Raw genomic sequence first — 21,709 nt, forward strand, 5'->3', positions numbered from 1 at the left:
GGCAATCTTGTCGCGTAAGACTGTGACTACATAGAATATATCCTATAGATATATAAATTGAAGCAATCTTAAACAACAATCCACCAACTAATAGCAGACTTCTTTCTTACAATTTCATAATCTTTGCCAAATAGGATGACCAGGTAACTCGCGATTGATCGCGTATCTTCTATTTATCGTCGCTACTTGTCGCTATCGCTGAACAACGTTTATCGGTAACGAGACGGTAGCTTACGAATCGTAAGATTTCGCTGGCAATATTAGCTGGATCGTTTATGCGCAACGAGAGTCCGAAGATCGAGTTTGGCTTGGCCCGTCGCTCGTTACCACCAGTCGGACGAATAGAAATCGGAATAGGAATCGGAACCGGATCCTGTCGAGGAAGAGTGCGCGGTCCAACTAACCGTTGGAAATTTGCAACGCCGCGAAAAATCGCGCCGGTTAACGGAGAATAGACGCTTTTATCCTCGGCTCGTCGATTGTTCTCGATTTCGAGCTGGTTCGCGGCTCCGAAATTCGCTAATCCAGCGAAACGGAGATAACGACGCGTAACAAAGTTGGTGGTGATCGCGTGAAACGCGCGCGAGGAGCCAGCACGAATCGAACCGATCGACCGCCCACGGATACCTTTCTGTCTCATTTGCTTCGCCTCGTTTCCATCCTGGTGATCGACTCTTCTAACAACCTTCGTCCTTCGCGTTCTTCTTATCCTTTTTATTTCCCCTCGTTGTTAGCGATCGGCTGCCTGCTCGCAAGATTCGCGTCGCGGCCTTGGCATTTTACTCGCTGTGCAACGTAAAGAAAGAAACTTGAAATTAATACGATTTGATCGCAGATTCGATTTGATCGCGCGCGCGAAGTTATTAAATTACTCGACCTGCGAGTGTAAATCATAGACACGCCGAATGTGCGTGCACGAGCCTCGAGATTTAGAAAAGTCGTTTCTTTCGTTGTACGAACACGGCCGTGCCATACGCGAGATCGAGAAGACTCGGCTGGAAATCGGTCGAGCCGATCGACCTCGTGGCCAATCCTAACGATCGTTCACCCCGATGTTTCGCGTTATTCCGTAGAATCCCAGTCACGGTACCTGGTGCACAACTATGAAAACGGAGCCTTATTGCGGATCGAACCTGTCAGGCCGGTTCGCGACAACACCCTGTACGAGTGTCTAGCGGAGAACGGAGTCGGGGACGCCGTGTCAGCCGAGGCGCAGCTTAGAGTCTACGAAGGTATGTAAAGTTGCTTTTAAATTTACATCGACGATTGTTCGACGCTCTCGTCGATCGTCTATGGCGTGCGTCAACTACTAAGCTTCGCGGTCCAACGGAGAAGTTTCGGTTCAGCGTTACATGGCGACATCGTCGTACGGCTATTAACGTTAGCCTGAAGGCAAACGGCGTAGTCGAAATTTAATATTTAACGAAAGGCTGCTAGGAACAGCTGGCGCCGCCGTGGCGCAAGCTCGATCGCTGCAAAGTTTTCAGCGGTGTGGATAGATTTTGCGCAGCGGACGGAAGCTGCTCTAGAGACTCGGGATTTTTCGAAAGGTGGGAAAACAGATGCCGGACGCGAAGAAGAGCAGGAAAAAGGACGATCGAAATACTCGGAGGAGACTGGAGGAAACAACACGGCTATATAACGAGCCAAATTCCGTTGAAATTAAGCGAAGCCTTTCTTCTTCCACGGTTGGGTCCAACCACGCGATCTCTCTTTCTCTTTCTATTTATACGGAAGAGCGAACAGCTTAATGGCGCCCAGTTCGGCGACCAGGCGGAAGGCGACGTAATAGAAAAAAAAGCGACTGCCGCGCACCTGCAAAGCTTACCCTTTTCCGGGAAGAATCTCTTAAACTTTCGCGAAACGCCTTAATTGGCTTGGCCAGCTTTTTAATTCGATTCCAACTTCACCTCGCGGATATTTTTGCTGGCAGTTTCTCTCGTATTCTTCCTCTGGGGGAGAAGGAAAAAAAAGGAGGGGGGAGAGGGGGGAAAGAAAAAGTACCGTCCGTTGTGAGAAACCGTTCCGAAGCTTCTCTCCTTCCTCGATTCACGTTTCATTTCTAACCTTCCACCGCAATCATTCTCCCTTCGCCGTCTCTCCGCATTTGCGTTACCGACCGCGATTCGACGCTCGAAATTCATTGGAATTTTTTGTTTCTCTCCTTCCTTTTCCTTTTTTTTTTTTTTTGTCTCTCTTTCAACCGTCGATTTCCAACTATTTCGTGTCAATGCCGTTGCCACCGGGCACCATGCAAGCCGTCGTCAATCGCTGGATATTCGCCCGGATCTCTCAAATTCGGCCGTGATTTCGATTTGTTACGAAGTTGATTCGACCGGATGATCGCTTTCCCAATGGTGCGATAATACGTGTCTGTTCCTTTATTTGTCGCTAGCTGTAGTCATTAGGCGAGAGAAGTACATCGTCGTACGAACCGTCTGCAGCGTAAAATAGATATCGATTCTAAAGTCAAATAAAAAGTGAATATTAATCTCGTTAAGTTTCTTCGTTCATCCTCGGTCAATACTGTCGTACTTCTATACCGTTGAAGGATACTTTAAATTCCAGGGAAAAAACGTGATTTCTCGTTCTTAGATCACTTTCACTCTCTTTTTTTAAAACGTAAACCCTTTCTGTTTGCTAAAACACGAAGAAAATTTGGTTACGCTGCGATCCACGCTTGTCTCGTATGTACCGAAATGGATTAGAAGCTGAGATCGAGCATCGATCATTTCAAGTTTCCGAAATTGTCGAATGTTCGCCGCAACGTTCGATCGTTCCCCGTCGGTGAGATTTCGCCTGGCCGACACGATTTTTCCCACTGGCCGCAGGTTCTCTGATTAAACAGCGCGCAACTTTCGAACAGAGAAAGACAAAAGCCGGTGTAAGTTGCACTTGCAGACGTTAAACGGATATCAGCGCAAAGGCACGGTTGCTAATTGTAAAGCGACAGAGTACACGACGGAGGTGGCTGCGGACTAAGCATCTTTTTCCCCGTGGAGGAGTCGCACGCGATCAATCACCGTGGTGCGCGGAGCCCACGCGAAGAACTCTCCCCTTTTTGCCAGTTTTTCTTGCCGGCTCGCTTACGCGAGATCCATGGCCGTGTTTTTGTTTTTGTTGCCGGCGCCCGCTCCCACTTTCGTGGACGGGAGAGTTTAAAAGTTGCGCGAATTTTTCTCCACCCGCCCGAATAAACGGGGTATTTAATTCGGCCGGGCGGCTGAAAAATACGCGCCGACGTTTACGCGGTGCTGGCGCGTGCTCGCAACGCGATCCTTGGCCAAAGTTGGTTTTGGTAAATGGAGTCTCAGCCGCATAATGAGCCCGTTCGAATATTTAGGCATCCGGCGGTACCGTTGGCCATACGCGCTTCGTTATCGAACGCATCACCGCGATAAATACCTGCGAACTCGTATTAAAGCCGCATTCGGCTAATGCGATTACTCGAAGCATGTTATGTTGCAATAATGTAACAACGTAACATCGGTAAATGCGGTTAAAATTACATGGCGAGCTGGCGGAACAATCGATAATCGTTGTAGCTGGCGCGCAGACTTTGTCGAGTCCAAGTAATTATCCCTTTTGTCTAAGTCCATGCTACTGCCACGTAATTTTTCTAATCGAGCGTATCGAATTTTTGTACCGCGGTCTCCAGGAAAACGCGTCGTTGCGTTTCGTTCGGTGGCGTCGCGATGGATGACGATGCCGGATCACGAAAATATTCGAACACTCGTGAAAACGTTTTACGAATATATCGTCTAAACATATCGAGGGTAATAGAAACGGATAGCGCCAATTTCTTATTTATTTTTCGTATAATAACGCGTTCTAACGGTTAGAAGCGAGAACAGTTCACGCGATTCAAGACGATATTATCAAAGGTTGAATAAAAATAAGCCAGTTGTATAGAAACTTTTGTCGCAAGGTCTACTACGGTCTCGCGATTAAAATAGATATTGAACAAACTTGGAAGCAACCTGAAAACGTATAAAAGGATTGAGAGTTATCGAGAACATTGGCAGAATATAGAAATCAGTGGCGACAGTCTTTTTTCTGATTTCTTGCTATAAATATATTCCAACTTCTGATAACGCAAATACGACTTTCAGATTCGTTTCGAGTTTCGCGAACACTTTCCACTCAAATCGGAGGAATTAAACGGAAATAGACGCGCTCTTGCGAATTTAGCCGATGAAACGAAGAAAGGATGCGTTCTCGCGTAATAAGAAATCGCGCAGAATTTGTCTTCTTTCGTAGACGACGCCGAGTGTCCTGGCGAACAGGGAAATTATATCGCAACGAGGCCGTCCGTTATCTGATCTCGTCGGTGCTCATTGTCAGCACGGCGAACTGGCAAGGCGTCGATGCTATCTTCTCCGTTCGAGCAAACCTTTACCGTCAACGGCATATTCTACCTTGTTTTCTAGTGTAAAGTTTTACGACGCGACTCGCTACATTCGCGTGGACGATTGGACGAACGAGAAGCGACGACCGGCTTCGCGAATGCTCGATGCGTCGCAGTTCGAACGTTACACAAATAAGGCGAAGAGTTAAAGTTCGAGTATAGCAGCGAAATTTATCGTACGAATCCAACAGAGCGACGGTTCAGAGTGTTAGAACAGAGAATATCGAGAGCTGATTTTATATATCGGGTTGTCCGAAAGGTATCTTTCTTTCGCAAACGTGTTTTTTGCAACAGTGCACCTTCGTAGAAACGTGAAACCAAGTCTGTGAAAAGTCGCGGAGTTTATCTCGACGGAACAAAATGGATCGTGCCTGATTCGACGAAATAATATAAAACAAAAAAACGTTGCGCGTCTATTATTTCCTCGTAAACGAAAGAAACTTTTCGGACGACCTAATACCACGGGTCTGGCTGCTATGGAGAGGGTGTCGCCGGGACCCAGATCAGAGATGGTCGTGCTGCTACTGTTTTCTTACACTGGAACACTCTCTGCGTTGTCGTTTCGGATGTTCGTTAGACCCCGTTGGTTTTTCTATCGCTATATTATGGCTGGGTGACAACGTCTACGTGCGAGGCACGTAACGCGCGTTAAGTAGAGCGGCTGGCGGACGTAACGCTACCACGCGCGATCCTATCGCGACTCGTCCAACTTTGACGCGTCTCTCGATCGCTGGATAGCCGAATACGATGTTTATCAGAGTGGCGAGATTTTAAGACTTCGGCTTAAAAGTAGCCTCCGTTGCTATCGTGCCGTACGATTTACAGACGTGTGACGTTTGCGTATTCCGGACGAAACAAGATTAAAAGTTTGGAAGCCGCGATACGTAACACAGAGGAACCGGAGGTAAAATTTCGCGACTCGTCCGGAGTTATTACTTACATACGTGTTTCAATTATTCGGAGTAATTGACAGTTTCCAACTGTCCAACGGAGAGGAAAGTGGCTTGGCGTTATCGGAAATCTCGTTTGTCTCTCGATTTTACAAAACGTTCGTCTCTGACGAGGGACCGTCATAACGCGACGGTTGGAAGTTTCGCTCAACGTTTCGAATAAATTTTCCATCGGAAGTTTCTCGGTTGCTAGAGCGACGCGACGCGACGCGGCTCGCTGCATCGTTTTGTCGGATGCCGAAGCACGATAGCGGTCTCCATAAAGGGCATACAGTCCCCGTCCTAGCATTAGCCTAATTTCGAGTTCCGCGGCAGGTGGAAATTAAATTTGCACAAGGGCTAAGTGGCATCTTCGGTTCCCGTTGGCTTGCACCGTGAACTATCTACTTCGAGTTACGCCCGGCATCGAGCTACGCTACAAGTTTGTTGCCGTGTCTCTCGTTCGTGAAATTCCCACGAAATAATTCTTTCAACCGAGTCTCCGGCGATGCCAAAAAGGGGCGTCGCTGTCGCGAGCCGAACTCTACCGTTCGAGATCGCGACGTAATCGGTTTGCGACGATCAACGATGAAAATACTTCTTTTCGTCCTTTTTCGTTTAATCGCTGTATTCGCGATGCAACGACGTAGAAAATTTCTGTTCAAGCTGATCCATTTACAATTACGCGCCGTGTCAAACTATTAGGTTGTCCGAAAAGTGTCTTTCTTTTGCAGACACGTCTTTCGCAACGACGCATCTTTATACAAACACGAAACCTAATCTGTCGAACGTTGCGATCTTCGCGTTGATAGAACAAAATGGATCGTACGTGATTCGATAAAATAATACAAAACGAAAAATGTTGTGCGTCCGCCATTTCCTTAAAATAAAACGAAAGAAACTTTTCGGACGACCTAATGTATATATATTGCGTGCGTTGTACGAAACATTTTGAAATCCCGTTAGCGATGCTACGACGCTGCTCTATTACGATGCTATCGGTAGAGTTTGATATCCTTTCGAACGATGGAAAATCTCTGTTCGCTTGCCTTCCCGTCTTTCGGTTTATCGTCGAAATACGCGCTGCGAGTCCATCCTCGACAGTCGACGATTCGGTCGGCTAGGCTCGAAAAGACGAGACCTTTAGAAACTGTGCCTTCGGGACCTCGTCTTTATTTCGATTGCCCAAACTCGGGGAATCGCGTCTCGTTCAAAGGTAAACGCGACACCAAAGATTCCAGCCGATACTGAGAACCGAATTCAACGAATGCTTAATTAACGAGTCTGGAAACAACGTAGTTTTCCCTCCGCCTTACCCTTAGCCTTACTTTCTTACTCTTTTACCTTATCTGGCTTTTCTCTAGCACGAGAAAACAGTTTGAAAGACGTTTGCAACTGGTATGCACTTGTTTCCTCAAATTCCTGTTTCCTCAAATCAAAGCTGTTTAACAGCAGATCCGATAGAGGCAACTTCGTAGAAAAGTGGATGTTTGAAAGTCGCGGTTTTTCGAACGATCGGATCGTACGGAAGAAACGCGATCCGTGGATATCGCGAGATTTTGTAAATTCGTGATCCGAATGTGGCGACGGTATGAGAAAAAAAGCACGTATTAGGTTGTCCGGAAAGTATCTTTCTTTCGCGGACGCGTTTTTTACAACAACGCGACTTCGTAGAAACGTGAAACGAAATCTGTGAAATATCGCGGTGTTTATCTCGACGGAACAAAGTGGATCGTACAACGTAATTCGACGAAATAACGTAAAACAAGGGACGTTGCGCGTCTATTATTTCCTCGTAAAACGAAAGAAACTTTTCGGACAACCTGACATAAGCCACGTGAAAATTGGTTTTCTTGCTACGAACCAAACCGAACGTCAGTTAGGCGTTTCGAGCCGCTATAATACCGCGATTATACCACGATTATACCACGATTATACCACGATCCCTAATTAACGTATAACGTTTCGAACGGGCATTCCCTGGGCAGTCACGACTGACAATGGAAAGAAATTCTTGTACTACTAACGAACCAGCTGAGGAAGGCGCGGAACGGTCAATATTGACTCTCTTGGAAGTAAAAGAACCGACCAACGGAATATCCGCTTCGAACGAGAGACTCCTTTTGTTGTCTCGGGAGACGTTTTATTTCCCGTCTCTTCCACCGGTTGCTTCGTTCCTCCCGTTTCTGGATTCGATTTCGTATTTTTAAGCGGCGCAACAACGCGAAGCTCGTTGGCGAAACCCGAACCAAAGCGAGAATCTTACGTATATATTTCTTCTCGTCCGTACCGTCTTTCGAGAAATTCAAGTTCGTTAACACAACACCATCTAACAGCCGGTGGATTCCCCGGGAAAATGGTTGCCCCGGTGAAATACCATCCGTCGTGTCTTTCTGAAAATGGATATCGCAGGAATCCAGCAAACGAGGAGTGAGAGAGCGAGGGAGGCGACTCCTTGCTGCGTTCGGGTCTCTAGTACGGTTGCCGATCGATATTAATTCTTCTTCCATCTTTCGATAGTTTTTCGTACTCGGACAAACCGATAGTCTCGACCCATTCGCGCGACCCGGCCGTCTTTTCTAAATTTCCACGACCGGTCGTACTCGAGAGCTTAATTTCGTCGAAACTCGTTGCACGGTAGAATCGAAATAACGAGGAGACCGGAGATCGTGCCGGGTAGACGCTGCCAATCCCGAAGGAGAAGATAATGAATAAAAAAGAGGGGTAAAAACGAAGGATGGAGAAGATTAACGAAACGCCAAGGGGATGAAACGAGGACGAACCGCGAACCTTGAAGCTGGATATACAGGGATACACCGTATATATGTAGGTGTAGGTACATGCGTAACTCGGCCAGGAGGAACGAACGATTAAAAGCTGATCCGGGATGAAGAAGCGGAGTTGAAAGTTTCGTAGCGCGAAGGAAACCGCTGTTACCCCTTACCCTTCTCATCCGCGAACGTTGCGAAGCGAAAGAGGAGGTTTTAAACGCGCTAGAGCAGAGTCAACTTCCGTTCGCTTCTTCGTCCGCTTACCCGTTCACCGAGTTCGTCCGTCTCCGTGAACCGTATCGAGGCGGAGTATTCGATTCGTCCGAAAAACCGGTCCCTTAATTAGCAATTAATTGGCACATAAATTAGCTGCGAGTTTTCGCTCACCGCCACCGTACAACCTCGTAACTCAGACGTACGTCCTTCCTCCCAACCCTCGTCGTTCATCCCCTTTTTTCTATTCTCGGCCGTAGCTACGACACAGAGATAAGACCGACGCCAACTATTTCAGCAATCAAACTTTCCCACGACCGTTGGAAGTTTCCCGGACCGTGGCTCCCCTCGCTCCACACGTCCATCGGATCTCTGTGTCCCTTTGCCGATTACGAAAGCCGACGTCGAAACTGGCGCGTCTTCCTCCAATCGGTGAAAAGTGGCCGAGGTTGGCGACGAAACGGAAGGAACGTCGCTGCCGGCGGCGACACCGGTGTCCACGACGACAGCCAAGTTGCTGGCTGTTCGATTCGAGGCAACCTGTAGCTCGTCGATTCGTCCGCGGAAAGAATTCGCCGTATCTCCTTCGACGACCAGTCCGAACGAACGACGACTGACCGACCGCGAGGAAAACTCGATAAACAACGCGTACACGCGATACGACCATCCACGATATCGCCAGCTATCGCGGTATTCAACCTGCAGCCTGTCTCGCTCCGAGGAATCGAAGTCCGACGAGAAATGGACGACGAGCCGTTTCAATGGCAATCGAGACTCGACCGATAATAGAAAACGATAAAGGAGAGAAAAATCCGGCTCGCGCGGCTCGCAGAAAGGCAAGGTGGAAGAAAGAAGGCGGAGAAGACGTCTTGAATCGGACAAATCGAACGGTTTCAGGGTTATCGCGGAATAATGTGGCATTTAACAATGGGTGTTTGGTCCCCTCGGGTGAACGCGAGGATCGCCTCGATATATGAACGAAGAGGACCGAGATGGGTAAGACGGGAGAAACGAGAAGGAAGGTGGAAACATGGCCGAGCCGCGGGTGGAAGGGCGATCTCGAGATTCTCTAGCCTTTCAGAAACTACCGTGAGCCACAGCACGCGCGCGTCCCTTATCGAAGTCGATGATATTCGGCCCGTGTGCCGCGATTTTCTCCATTCAACGTACTAACCAAACTCCCTAACCCGTCTCTCTTCTCCCGTTCCTCTCGACGAACAACCATTTTCCGCAACCTCCGCGGAGTGGTTTTACGATTTCATGCTCCATTTCGCCCGATTCGTCGATCTCTTCGGTTTTCCTTCCAACCGACACAACCGAGAGGAACGTCTTGAATTTTTCCGACCGTTCGCTCGATCTCGGTCGCGCCGTTACGTAGCGATTTTTATGTCTTTCCTCGGCGTCCGGCCAACGAAACACCGACCGTCTCACGAATTTTCTTGTCCTTCCATTCGATCGATCGGTGGTTACCGCCTCTTAATATCTCGACGGTTTTAGTAGCGTTAGAGCGAGACGCGATCGTAACCGTAATTACATCGAGGAAATTTCAAACGAATGCGAAAACGTACGAAAAAAGTAGGAAAACGTAGCGACAAAAATGCGCGAAAGAAAACTTTCGGAAACACTTTTGTTTGAAACGAGCCAGAATTAACCACCGTCTTTTAATATCTCGACAGTTTTAGTAGCGTTACAACGAGACGCGATCGTAACCGTAATTACATGGAGGAAATTTCAAACGAATGCGAAAACGTACGAAAAGAGTAGGAAAATGTAGCGACAAAAGTGCGCGAAAGGAAACTTTCGGAAACACTTTTGTACGAAACGAGCCAGACTCCTCCGTTCTCGGATAGTCGAATTGAATTCGCTTCGCGTCGAAGGATCGTCGAATCTGCATCGTCGGAGCGCGTACTATAGCGTAATTAATAAGGCGGTAGGAATGTACCGTCTTCGTTTCTACTCTTGCCGTGTCGTTTTTACAAACAGTCTTTATAAACGCAAAGTTAAGTCGTTGAGAGTCGAAGATTAAACCGTCTTCGAACCGTGATTCGACTAAGAGCCTCCGCGGCGCGTCGTGCGGAATTCTAACTGCTCCCCCTCGATCACCTTTCTTTCTCTCCTCCTATTTCTCTCCCTTTCTGTACGTATTTTTTCCTCTCTCTTTCGTCGATGCTGGCCGCCTGCTCGTTATGAAAAGCAAGCAAGCGGAGACCGCCCCAGCCGAAGCAATAGTTGCAGCCAAGGGATCATCGACAACTTGGCTCGACTTTTCAACTCTCCGACTAAGATTACAGTTAACGTTGGTTGGTAATCGACGCGGAGCCGCGCGAACGACGAAACGGACGAATTCTTACGGTCGTAATTATACAAAAGCTACCGCAGGCGGACCGAATATAATAAAAAATTCATTACTACAATTTCCATCGATGTTAATTTTATCGTGAAATAGGGCATCCCTCGGTCGTGATTAAAATTTTAAAAGTTTACTTTGGAAATTTATAATGCTGATAAAATCGACCGGCATAAATGAAATATGCCGTTTAAATTTCTTTCCATAAATACGCCTGTTCAATTTGCCACAGGCGTATCAAAAAGACACGCGTACGCGTATCCATGTGTATGGAAGCTTCGATTCGTGCCATTTGAAGTGCACGTGTAACCGTGCATGGATTCTACGTGTATCATTAATGCGTCTTTATTTCGATTAACGCGACATATCTTTCAATATCGATACCAACTGCACAGTCGCGGAGACAAATTTCGAGATCGTAGGTGAGAAAACGAATTTAAACGAAATGAAAGGTTTAGAAATAGCGGCGAGAAAAAGTAGCTTAAAATTAGCTATCGTTAACGCCTTAACGTTTAGCCAACCTATACGCTGTCCATCGTGCGTTTGTCCAAGTATCGAGGACTAATATTCGCTGCTTAGAAAACAAACAAGCGTAACAATTATTTCAGCGATTGATTATATTTTGCGGTAATGATTTTATTTAACGATTTCGCGTATTGTTTGTACAGGACGTCAAATTAAAAGTATGAAAAGAATATAAGTGAAATTAAGAACATATTAAAGATGACCAAAGATACAGTTTTTTACAGCATGTATTATATTCGTTCGATCATAACTTTATTTAGTCATAACTGATAGCGTAACTTTTTGATTAATTTTGATACCACTAAATCGGTGTACTTTATTATATACTTTATAAAAGCAGAAAAAATGGCGCAATTGCAATAATTGGCAACAGTTCCAGGTAAAGAATAACTAATAACAACAACAACAACAACAAAACGCGTTGCTAAAGTCAAAAAGGAAGATCTGCCGGTTCGGTTGGCCAAGTGTTAAGAGGCGTGTTGGCGCGAGTACAGGTCCGCCGTAACCGCAGGCTGAGATCGTACGATCGTACGATGAAAATAGAGGAAAACGATGGAATATAGGAAAAACGTAATGGGTATTACGGCGAGCAGAGAAGAATACCGGTGGAAAAGGAGGGAAGAGAAATCGGCAAAAGGAAACTTTGTTTCCGGAAGAGGCAATTCGTCTCCCCGGCATCCGTCGCTTGGCAGACGGAAGCGTATCTGCCGGTTCTTGCCGTTCTAATCTCTCGCGGTGAAGATTGACGGGTTCGTGTCCCGCGAACCTTCGAGAAAGGAAATCCCAAGACAAAGGCAAACGTCTCTCCGTTTTCCTGTCTTGCCTCGCTTCGTTTCATCCGACGCGGTCTCCTTTCGTCCTCGCCAGGCATCGAGCATCCGTTCCGAGTCCGAACACGCGCGCACTATCGACAGACCGAAATAAATATGAAATTCCATCGACGAAACATCAACGAAAAGATCGAGCCTCGGCGAACAGAGAGGGGACCGTGACGCGTTCGCCTCGTTGAAAGAGGAACCACGCCGGGGTGGCTCTGCATTCTCGTACGTGAAAAGCGACCTCGATCGGGCGGAAAATCCGGTTTTCTCGGGAATTAAACGCAGAAGGAAGTCACGATCGATCTAAAAGGACCCCAACTTCTACGAACTTTGCCATTTCCAAACCTCTCGGAGATAATCATTTGGCGTAGAAATGGCAATTTTTTGTTGATTCGCTGCTTTCTTTTATCGGATCGGATCAGGGAAATTGTTAACGTTTCCGAGATTGGACGCTGATCGTTCGACGAACGTCGACGCGTATCCAAGTTCGTATTTTTATGAATGATAAGTAGCTGTCAGAGAAAAAAAGAGAAAAGAAAAACAGAACTTGAGCAAATATTTGTTCTCGTTCGATTCCACCTACTCCGTTTATCGAATACATCGTTTGTTCCAATCTTCGAGAAACTTGTTTTCGTTCGACGAGAAGGAAAACGCTTAAATATTCTGCTAAAACCACGTAAAAGCGATTAGTCGTGGAAGAAGGTGCGATAAATCACGAAAAGTCAACGTGAAATTAAGCCGGGGAATCTGGATGCAGATAATGAAAAAGTGGACAAAAAATTGGAAAACACGGTTCGTCGGAGTTAGCGAGAAGAACATAACGTAACTGTGTCGCGTAAACACGGGGAAATTACAGGCTGAGAGTGGCGGCACGGGATCGATAATTGATATTTTGATTCGAGACGTATCGTTTAATCCGCGGCCATTTTTGGCTCGGTTCCTCTGGCAGCGATCGGCTGTGAATATAATTCGCGGCATCGATGTAAATTAATGATGGCGAGCTCTGGCGCGTATCGGGCTTTCGCAATTGCAGACGCAACTGCACGCGTCCAATGCCGTTTCTAATTTCGGGGCTATATATTTCGCGGAATACCTCCGCCGCATACAGAGTCGGGAACGCAAACAAATCCAAATTCAGCAAGCCGAGGTTAGTGGAAACGGCCTGGTCGGCTGGAATCGCCGAGGCCTAGACGAACGAGTGTCGCAATAGCCGGGCTGACGAGTCCCGCCGGCATCGGGCCACGGTGATTCCGAAATTAATTAAATCGGATCGTTCTCTGTGTACAAATGGACTTTTTCGTGGAACGTTTGCCGACCGGTTATAGCGGGTATCGCGGGCCAGCGGCGCGCGCCGCAGTCCACGGAATTTCGGGGGAAACGTTCCAATCGGTCAAAAGTATCGGACGGGGTTCCGGTAGCGGCTGAAAAATCGCGACGAGTAAATAATGGAATTCGTTGCAAGCGAACGATGCGGCGCGAAGGTTGAACGGCGCGGCGGAGGTCTCGTCGCAACTTTAGTACGCGGTATCTCGCGAGCACGACGGTAACGCGAACGATAATAAGCGATTTAAAAGCATCGAGGGTCGCGTGGCTCGAACGAGCCCGAGACAATTCCATTAAAAACGACGACTGAAACGAAGAGGGAGGCAACCGGAATAGGAGATAGAGTGCGAGAGCGCCGCGAGATTGCGGCAGACGGGGCAAAAAGAAGAGGCAACTTCGAGCTGGACTAATTCGCCGGGCGCGTGTTTCGTCATGCTCGCCAACTCGATTTAGCTCGTAGATTGAATCACGCGGACCGAAAAGAACGAATACTAATTTCTTTAGAGACGAGTCGAGAGATTCTTTTCGTCAAGGAACACGGTCCGCTTTTTCTCCCTTCCCCGTCGCGTCTGCTACCAGCTTCTCCGACTTTTCGTACTTTTTCCCTACTTTTGCCTCGCCGTACTCTTCTCTCTCTCTCTCTCTCTCTCTCTCTCTCTCTCTCTCTAGCGTTTCTCCGTCGTCTTTTCGCTCTCCTGCGAATCGTCTGTTCGACCCTACGGAAGTACCTATCGAGCGATTTCTTTCTCTCTCCGACGTCGAAGCCAGAGGCTAAGGGTCGAAATTGTTTCTTCTCTCCTACAATTACGAGCAGCGGAACACTCCACTTTTTCCCCCCTTTCTTTCTTCGGGCAAAAAAAGAGAAGTTGCAACGAACCAGGCTACCTTCGTAGATGACTCGTTAAGGAACTTTCCCCTTGCGAGAGGGATAAACCCGGTCTGCCAGCTCGCAAATAACCATCAGCCCGCGTACTAATTATTATTTATTAATTACGAGCGTGCGCGACTCGCTCCGCTTCGCGAGCCTGTACGCGCGCGTACCTCTCAAAGGGAATCGGTCGACGATGGATCGAAACGCGAAACGATATGCCGAATGAAGTTAATGGTTTGCCTATATCTCGGATTATTGTGCAAATAGCAGAGAGGAAATAATTTTACTTTAATAACACTAGGTAAAGAGAATCCCGTTTGACGAAGGAACGTATCGCGAATCCTCCGATGGTATTTCCCATCGTGAAAGACGAAAAAAGCCCAGCCTTTGATCCAGATATTGCCGTGTAATCGACGACTTGGAAATCGAGTATTTTTATATAAGTAGCGTGTGCTGCGTTTCGATCTCGAGGCGGTTTCCACGGAAATTTCGAATATCGTCTAGTTGCATGCGCCTGATTTTTCCATCGTCTCGTACGTCGCGGGACAATTTTTTCTCCTATAAATATCTCGGATGGTAAAAATAAAAAAAAAGCACGCGATTCTCTGGTTCGCTCGATTTGACTTATCGCTTGGAACAAAGTGACGATTACGTCGCTAGTTGGAGATTTTTATTGGCTACGCTATCGCGTACATGTATATCGCCGACTATAAATATTAAGACATCTATCATCGTTACATTTATTGGAAAACCTTCGTTTTACTTTATTTACCATTTTTACTGCGAATTTCTTGAAATCAGTTTCATCATGCCACGGTATTAAAAATAGCCACGCGAAATGCGACGATCGTTCGTCGATGCAACTTTGATTTCGAATCTTCTAATTAAAAGAAACGACGAAAAGACGAGTACAATAAATATCTTTATCCGACCGATCCTCGTTCTGTCCGAGCGCGGAACTGCGTTTGCACGATCGCCAATACGTCTCGGACGAAGAGATATACCGCATTAAATAGACGAACAGTTTCTACAGATGGTCGTCCTCTTTCTCGTTTTATCTTATCCTTTTACGAGAAGCCAGACAGGCGCCTTTTCCCTCTCTGGGGACTCGTCGAAGAATATGGAATTGTTCGTCCGACCTTTCCGGGTTACGACGACGCGCGGCGGCAGGAAATGGAAAATTTTCCAAAAGTCGCTGCTGCCCTCTTGCTCTCGCTTTCCTTCTTGTTTTCACGCGTGTTTAAAGGTAGCGTCTGGAAATCCCCTTTTTTTCGTAACGCTTGGAAAAAACGACACGCTAAACAGCGAGAAGTGGACGAAAGAGGAGGAGGGAAATCGTTTACAGGAAAATACGTTGGTCGGGGTGGGTGCGCGTTGTTCGACGCGGCTTCGAGAGACAAACGTGTCGGAAATTCGAGGCAATTCGGCCGAATGCAACGAAATTTGCCGGCATGTTAGCAGGATAAAAATGTCCTCGTTGTTCCCTTTCCCTCGTAGACCTGTTCCTCCTTCCTCTATCTACGACGTTGCATCGCCTTGCGTTGCGTTGCGTTCCGTTTCGTTCCTCGGGACATCGAGGTAAATCCTAAGTGCTGGCGGATACACGTAGCTCTGCAAACGTGATTACGCTCCGACGACTGAAAATCGCAGGAAATGAAAAGGAGGGGAATGAGGACGAGGGGACAGAGGAAAACTCTGGCAGATACGGCGGCCACGGAAAACGTTCGCAATTTAAATCAAAGGTAGAGCGCTGCGTCGGAAACGGCTGCACAGCCGGCGGACGTTACGCGGTAATAACGGCTATCAGTCAGTGAAATGACGCTCATCATATTTTCATTAGAATAATGGTCGAACGATGAAAGAGGCAGAAGCCGTGTGCCCGTGGAAAACGAGAACGCTACGCGGTTCCACGGCGTTCCGTGACGCCCCAAGGCTGGAAGCCGAAGGACGAGTCACGGAAGCGGAAGGTGAAACGGTAAAACTCGCGAAGCAGAATTCGACGACGTCCAAAAAAAAAATACGAAACCTGGACCGTGTTTTTCCGGGTTTCGATAAACTTTCAGCGGAAAGGTTGGCACTGAAGTGGCTCGTTACGATTCTCAGAGCCGCCGGATTACTCGTCCGACAGCGAGCTTTGATTCCGCGTAACGATATCCTGCCCTTGCTCTCGCGCTTTCTCGGGATTATCGAAAAATCCAACGATATCGTCGCGATGCCGTAAGGATCGAAGAAGAAAATTATTCCTGTTGCTTGACTTGCGCGGTTCGCTTTGTTCTTCTCTCGCTGTCTGCGCTGCTCTTTGTTTCGATTGCGGGTTAAAAGTCGATAGTGGTAGCGAGTCGAGAGATACTTAACTCTATTTTCGCCTTTGCCGTATAAAAGAGACGAAAAGCAAACACGCGACTAATTGCTTTACGCCTCTCCTCGTCTGTGTTCGTGCGCTAAGCTTTTACGATGTAGCGACGTAGCAACGCGCAGCGACAACAAATTCAAAAGCTTTCGTCCGTTATTCCCCTCGTGCGAATCGCGAAATAAAACCCTTACACTCGTCGAGTTTCTGCTCCATGGATCAGAACGACGACGGAAGAGAACTCACCCCTCTATCGAAGATTTAAGGGTGGATCCGTGGCACCGGCTGGCTGCGAATATAAGTCGTCCGCCTAAAGGATGAGCTCGATCTCGGGAGTAGGGTCGAGGTACGAGGGAGTCTCGATGGTATGGCGGTCAGGCTACTTAATATGACCGATAGAAGCCTCGGTAAGCTATCAAAGTGTACCGTCCGAGGCTAGCCGCCGCGCCGCTTGCCTCGGATGCTGGCTCAGCCGTATTAGTTATCGTTTCGAAGCGACACAGCGGTTCACGAGCGGCTATTGGCCGGTTCCCTGGTCTCGGTTATCGCAGAAAATCAAAGTCAAGCCGAGACTCGTGGAAATCGGGCGGCTACGAAGGTCCATTGAATTTTTACGACCTCGTTCTCGCGTCGCGTATCTGCAATGCCATCTAGGGTGAAGAAGGATCCAGAACGAGAATCCTTCGGCCCGCTTCGAAATACGTACATCGGTGATCGAACGGGCTACCGGTGGTTTGGTAGCGTCACTCGAGAATTATTCGAAACGCGCCGCGGTACATGGTGTAGCGTGGAGAGCGTTTTATTCGCCCTGCAAATCCAATGTAGTCGGCCCAAGATCCCGGATTGCTAGGCAAATCCGGGGAATGCTTAGAGCGGCGTCAGTTGCGGTGCATACGCGCGCCTCGCATCGGCCTTTCTTCATGTTTATATGCAGCGGCAAGAGTGGACCGGATTCCCGACGAGAGCGGAGTAATAAATAGTCGTTGCCCGACACGGGTTTTCGCCCTAGTGCAGGAATCCACGACAAAATCGTCGTTGAACGCGTTTCGCCTGCTATTTGCATGATCGTTTACAACCGTCCGGTAGACGAGCAGCTTCTACGGGACCACGATTCTCCTTTTGCTTCGGGCCACGCTTCCTCCCTCGCCTTTCTCCAACTGATAGTTTTAATCGTACTTTTCGTTTGTTCGTCTACAGCCGCAACTATGCTGCGCACGGAAGTATAGAAAACGTTACGTCGACCACGGAGAATCCTGTAAAGAGAGAGAGAAGGTCCTTTACAACTTTCCTCGCTTCAAAGGTGTGTGTGTGTGTGTGTGTGTGTGTGTGTGTGTGTGTGTGTGTGTGTGTGTGTCGAACTTTTTCGATTAGTCGTTTATATCGGTCGATACGCAATAACTATATTACGGGCGCATATCAAAGCAGAAGATGAACAAGGCAGCTAGTAAAAGGGGATACTTTCGGAGTTTCCCCGATATCGATCAGGCTCCAGTTTTCTCACTGCCCTTTCGAGAAACGAGCTTTTTTCCAAACGTCCGTTTCTCTGATTCCTCTTGTTTATCCGTTTCTCGTAAGTTGCCAGCATTTTTCCACGAACGCGCGGATACGCTTTTACGTGTGCAAAGAAACCGCGGATACACGAGGGAGAGACAGAGAGAGAGACAGAGATATCGATACGAAGATATTGCCACTTGGAAATGTAATGCGGCCCGAGCAAATGCGCTTGACCCGAAAAAAAACTCGCCAGCACATCGGGCGGTTGAAGAGCCTCGACAAAATCGAAAAGATGGAAAGTAGGGTTAAGACGAGGAGGAGGAGGAGGAGGAGGAGGGGATTAGTTTCGGATATAACGGAGAATATAACGCCCAAGTGCCTCTTGCGTCTCTCTCGCGAAAACTTGCCAACGTCGCCTCCCTGCTCGAGGCATGGATTTTCCGGACAAAAAATAACTTCTGCTCGGTCTCGTTAACCGGCGACCCGTGACGCTTGCGATTTCGCGATCCTTCCCGGGCATGGCGGTTCCTTCTCGTCATCGAATCGAACAAAAATCCCATCTTCTCTGACCCCGATCTCGTTTCCATGCGCTTGCACCACCGCGACTCTTGCAAATTCCCTCCACTCGATGAAAAGCGAAAAACGCCGAGACAACTGGAACACAGAAAGGAGGTAGAGACGTCGATCTATCAACGAAAACGAGGATAATATCGTTTCGTTAAAATCGCTACTGTCGAAAGGATGGAGGAACAAGGAGGAAAAAAAGAAAGAACTGAGCAAAAGTTAGGGAACATTTTGTATTCGTACGTTCAGGGAGAGAGAGAGAGAGAGATTCGTGCACGTTTACATGCAAGAAATATCTACATTTTTGTCGACGTTTTTACTTTAATGCCACTTTACGACTAAAGGTTTTAACAGAAAGTAGCTAAAAATTGAACAATCTATTAGGTTCGTGGATACAATTGACAGAGGTTTTTAAGAGGCAAGTTTCTTCGGACGGCGTTGTGACTTGATCATTTAGTTCGCGAATAATTTATTAAATTGCAATTTTACGCGTGTGCGACATCGCGCATGAAAAAATCAAGAATCAGCGACAATCGTTCGAAATCGTTAGATAACGATAAATCCGTGTGTTCGATATTAGAATGAAAATTTTCCTAATTATCCGTATTAAGATTGAATGTCTTCTGCTCTTGCATCCACCGTGTAGCTCGATCGTTGTTTCGATCAATTTTGACGCTCGTATTATCAAGTTCTCCATTGTATTTCTTGTTATTCGCTTCTATGTATATTGCTTCTATGCATAGTATAGCCGACAGGATGGATCGCGTCCAAATCTCGGACAGGATTTTTCAAGCTTGATGTGCATTATTCATCGTACATTTTTTTCGTACAAAGAGATTCACGAGGAAATTACGCGAGCCAACGCTAATTAGCGATTCGTTATTTTGCTGTACTGCTTGCAAAAGATTTTACAAATACCACCCAGCACGTGTGTCTTTCCACTTTCACGCGAATGTATCATCGTTCAAAAATATCCGAATACTTGCTTAGTTTTAACAAGATACGTTTTAATTATTATACGATATTAAAATCGAGCGTTAAATCCAGTAATAAATATAAATCGAACTGCGATCGTTTTATCCTTTGTAACTACTTAGCTGCTCGTAATGGAATATTAAAAGCTGGCTAAAATGGTTTTTGGAACGCAACGTACGATGATAAAACTGGCGCTTGTAATTGCGAAATTTGATAGGAATGCTTGTTTCTTCGTGAGCTTTCTATCCTCCGATTCTTTTATTTCTTACTCGGAATAAGTACGAGATCTTCCAACGTTAATTCGATCTTCTAAAATTGTACTAATAGCGCTTGTAAAAGTAAACAGCAGAGTACAGTATTTTTAGTATCTTTAATAAATAATTTCAACGTATAGCCAGTTCTATAAAAGGTTTCCAGACTCTTAGTTTATACGCTTAAACAGGAAAATCGCGCAACATTCGAGAACTGTAACGCCGATTGATCAATTATTTCGAGGATAATTTATTTAAATTATCCTCGTACGAAATCGATAGAGGTTGCAACGCGTATAATCGTGAGCGTGCTATTCTCGAATCCGGTATTCGTGAATTTTCCTAATCCTTAATCTAAATCACGACCACTCGTATTCTTATCCGTACTCGTATCCTTCCCTTTCTGTCTGTTCTCCGCCACTGTCGCTGGTGGCTGCGAGAATCGCGTAAAATCTCAGCCGCTATAAATTGGCTAATTATAATCCAAAAGGAAAGGAGGAAGGGGAAAACGGCGGTAAGAGAGAAACAGAAGGGATCCGAGTTTGGACGGTCGCTTCTCGTGACGTTAATTGGAGAAGTCTATGACCTCTAATTGGCTCTTCTCCCCCACGCCTTTCCTTTCTTCCTTTTCGCGTCGTCTTTCAACCATCCTTTTACTCTCTTCGCTTCCCTCGTGCCAAGTGGAGGGGGAAAATCTCTCTCTCTCTCTCTCTCTCCCTCTCCCTCTCCCTCTCTCTTGTTGTATGTTTTTCTTCTCTTGTCTGGCCGAAGCAAGAGAGGAAACAGAGACGCGAGAGTCGATGGAGCCGCGAACGTCGCTTCTAGCGGGGTGAAACGCTAGAGAAGAAGCCGATTCTCGGAAGCGTCGACGAAAGGGTGAAACGGGTGCTCTCGCCGCTTGAGAGGAAACGTAGGCGGACACGCGAGCAACGGATACAGTGGCTTCGTAGGACGTAGGAAAACATAGACGAGTTGACGAGTTGAATGGGCATTCGTAGAAGTGGTAGTTGGGTCGCCAGTCCGCCGCGCTACTGAATGCTATACACGATGGTGGTACAATGGCCGAAGCCGTGGCTTTCTACAATACCGTTGGAAATGGCCACGCGATAAATTCCTGCAACTTTTATCGAATAGGAGGGCTAACAGGCCGAGGGAATATTGTGAAAGTTCTGTCTGTACTCGTAGTTGCGGCCGACTGGCCAGTCCGCAACCCGTGCTCCTCCTCCACCGTGCTCCAAAAACCCTCCACCGTCTCCACGCGTCCACCTCGTTCCTCGTTCCCTTTCATTCCGTCCACTTCTTTCCGCCGACTGACTTTCTTTTCAGAAGCATCGGACGCTAACGCTTATCCTCGTCGGGATCGTTCACCGGACGGATCAAAAAATTGTATACCGCTGCCGAAAAAACCAGCCTGCTAGAATTTATTCTCCCGTAGCTGATCTACTTGTACTCTTCTGCATCTTGATAATCGCTAGATACGCGCGTCTCGGGTATGGCGGCGTTTCAAGAATTTTCCGCTGTTATCTACCTTTGGTTCGCCCGCTTTTCGACGCTTGGCGCAGCCGAATCGAATTCCGAGTCACCCGGCTCATTTTACCCTTTGTTTCTTTAGGTCGCCTACTTTACATATTACCATTCCGTCAAATTATATCCACGACGCTTTGCGGTTTCGATCGCGCCTCGTTCCGCAACTGTGCGACGCGACAATGTACGTGTACCGTGCTTCTTACCGGTTAGAGTAGACCGTACGATCGAAAGCTTGGAATCTCGTGGCGGAACAAGCAACGACTGATTGCTCGAAGGTCTTGCCCGACAAAGGGAAATGACGGAGGAGGAAAAGGAGAAAAGGCGAAGAAGAGAGACGAGGAGG

At 47.2% G+C, this 21,709-nt stretch overlaps 1 protein-coding gene across 12 annotated transcripts in view; it reads left to right on the forward strand.

The window, feature by feature from the left end:
- The window catches only part of LOC126873541 (tyrosine-protein phosphatase Lar), a 275,993-nt gene that overhangs the window by 182,043 nt on the left and 72,241 nt on the right, over positions 1-21,709 (forward strand). For all 12 annotated transcript variants that reach the window (XM_050634518.1, XM_050634524.1, XM_050634527.1 and 9 more), the window contains one exon: positions 1,074-1,232. In XM_050634518.1, coding sequence (XP_050490475.1) covers positions 1,074-1,232 — 159 coding nt within the window. The remainder of the gene's footprint in view (positions 1-1,073; positions 1,233-21,709) is intronic.

This window comes from Bombus huntii, chromosome 14 (genome assembly GCF_024542735.1).
Source record: "Bombus huntii isolate Logan2020A chromosome 14, iyBomHunt1.1, whole genome shotgun sequence".
NCBI classification, from domain to species: Eukaryota; Metazoa; Arthropoda; class Insecta; order Hymenoptera; family Apidae; genus Bombus; species Bombus huntii.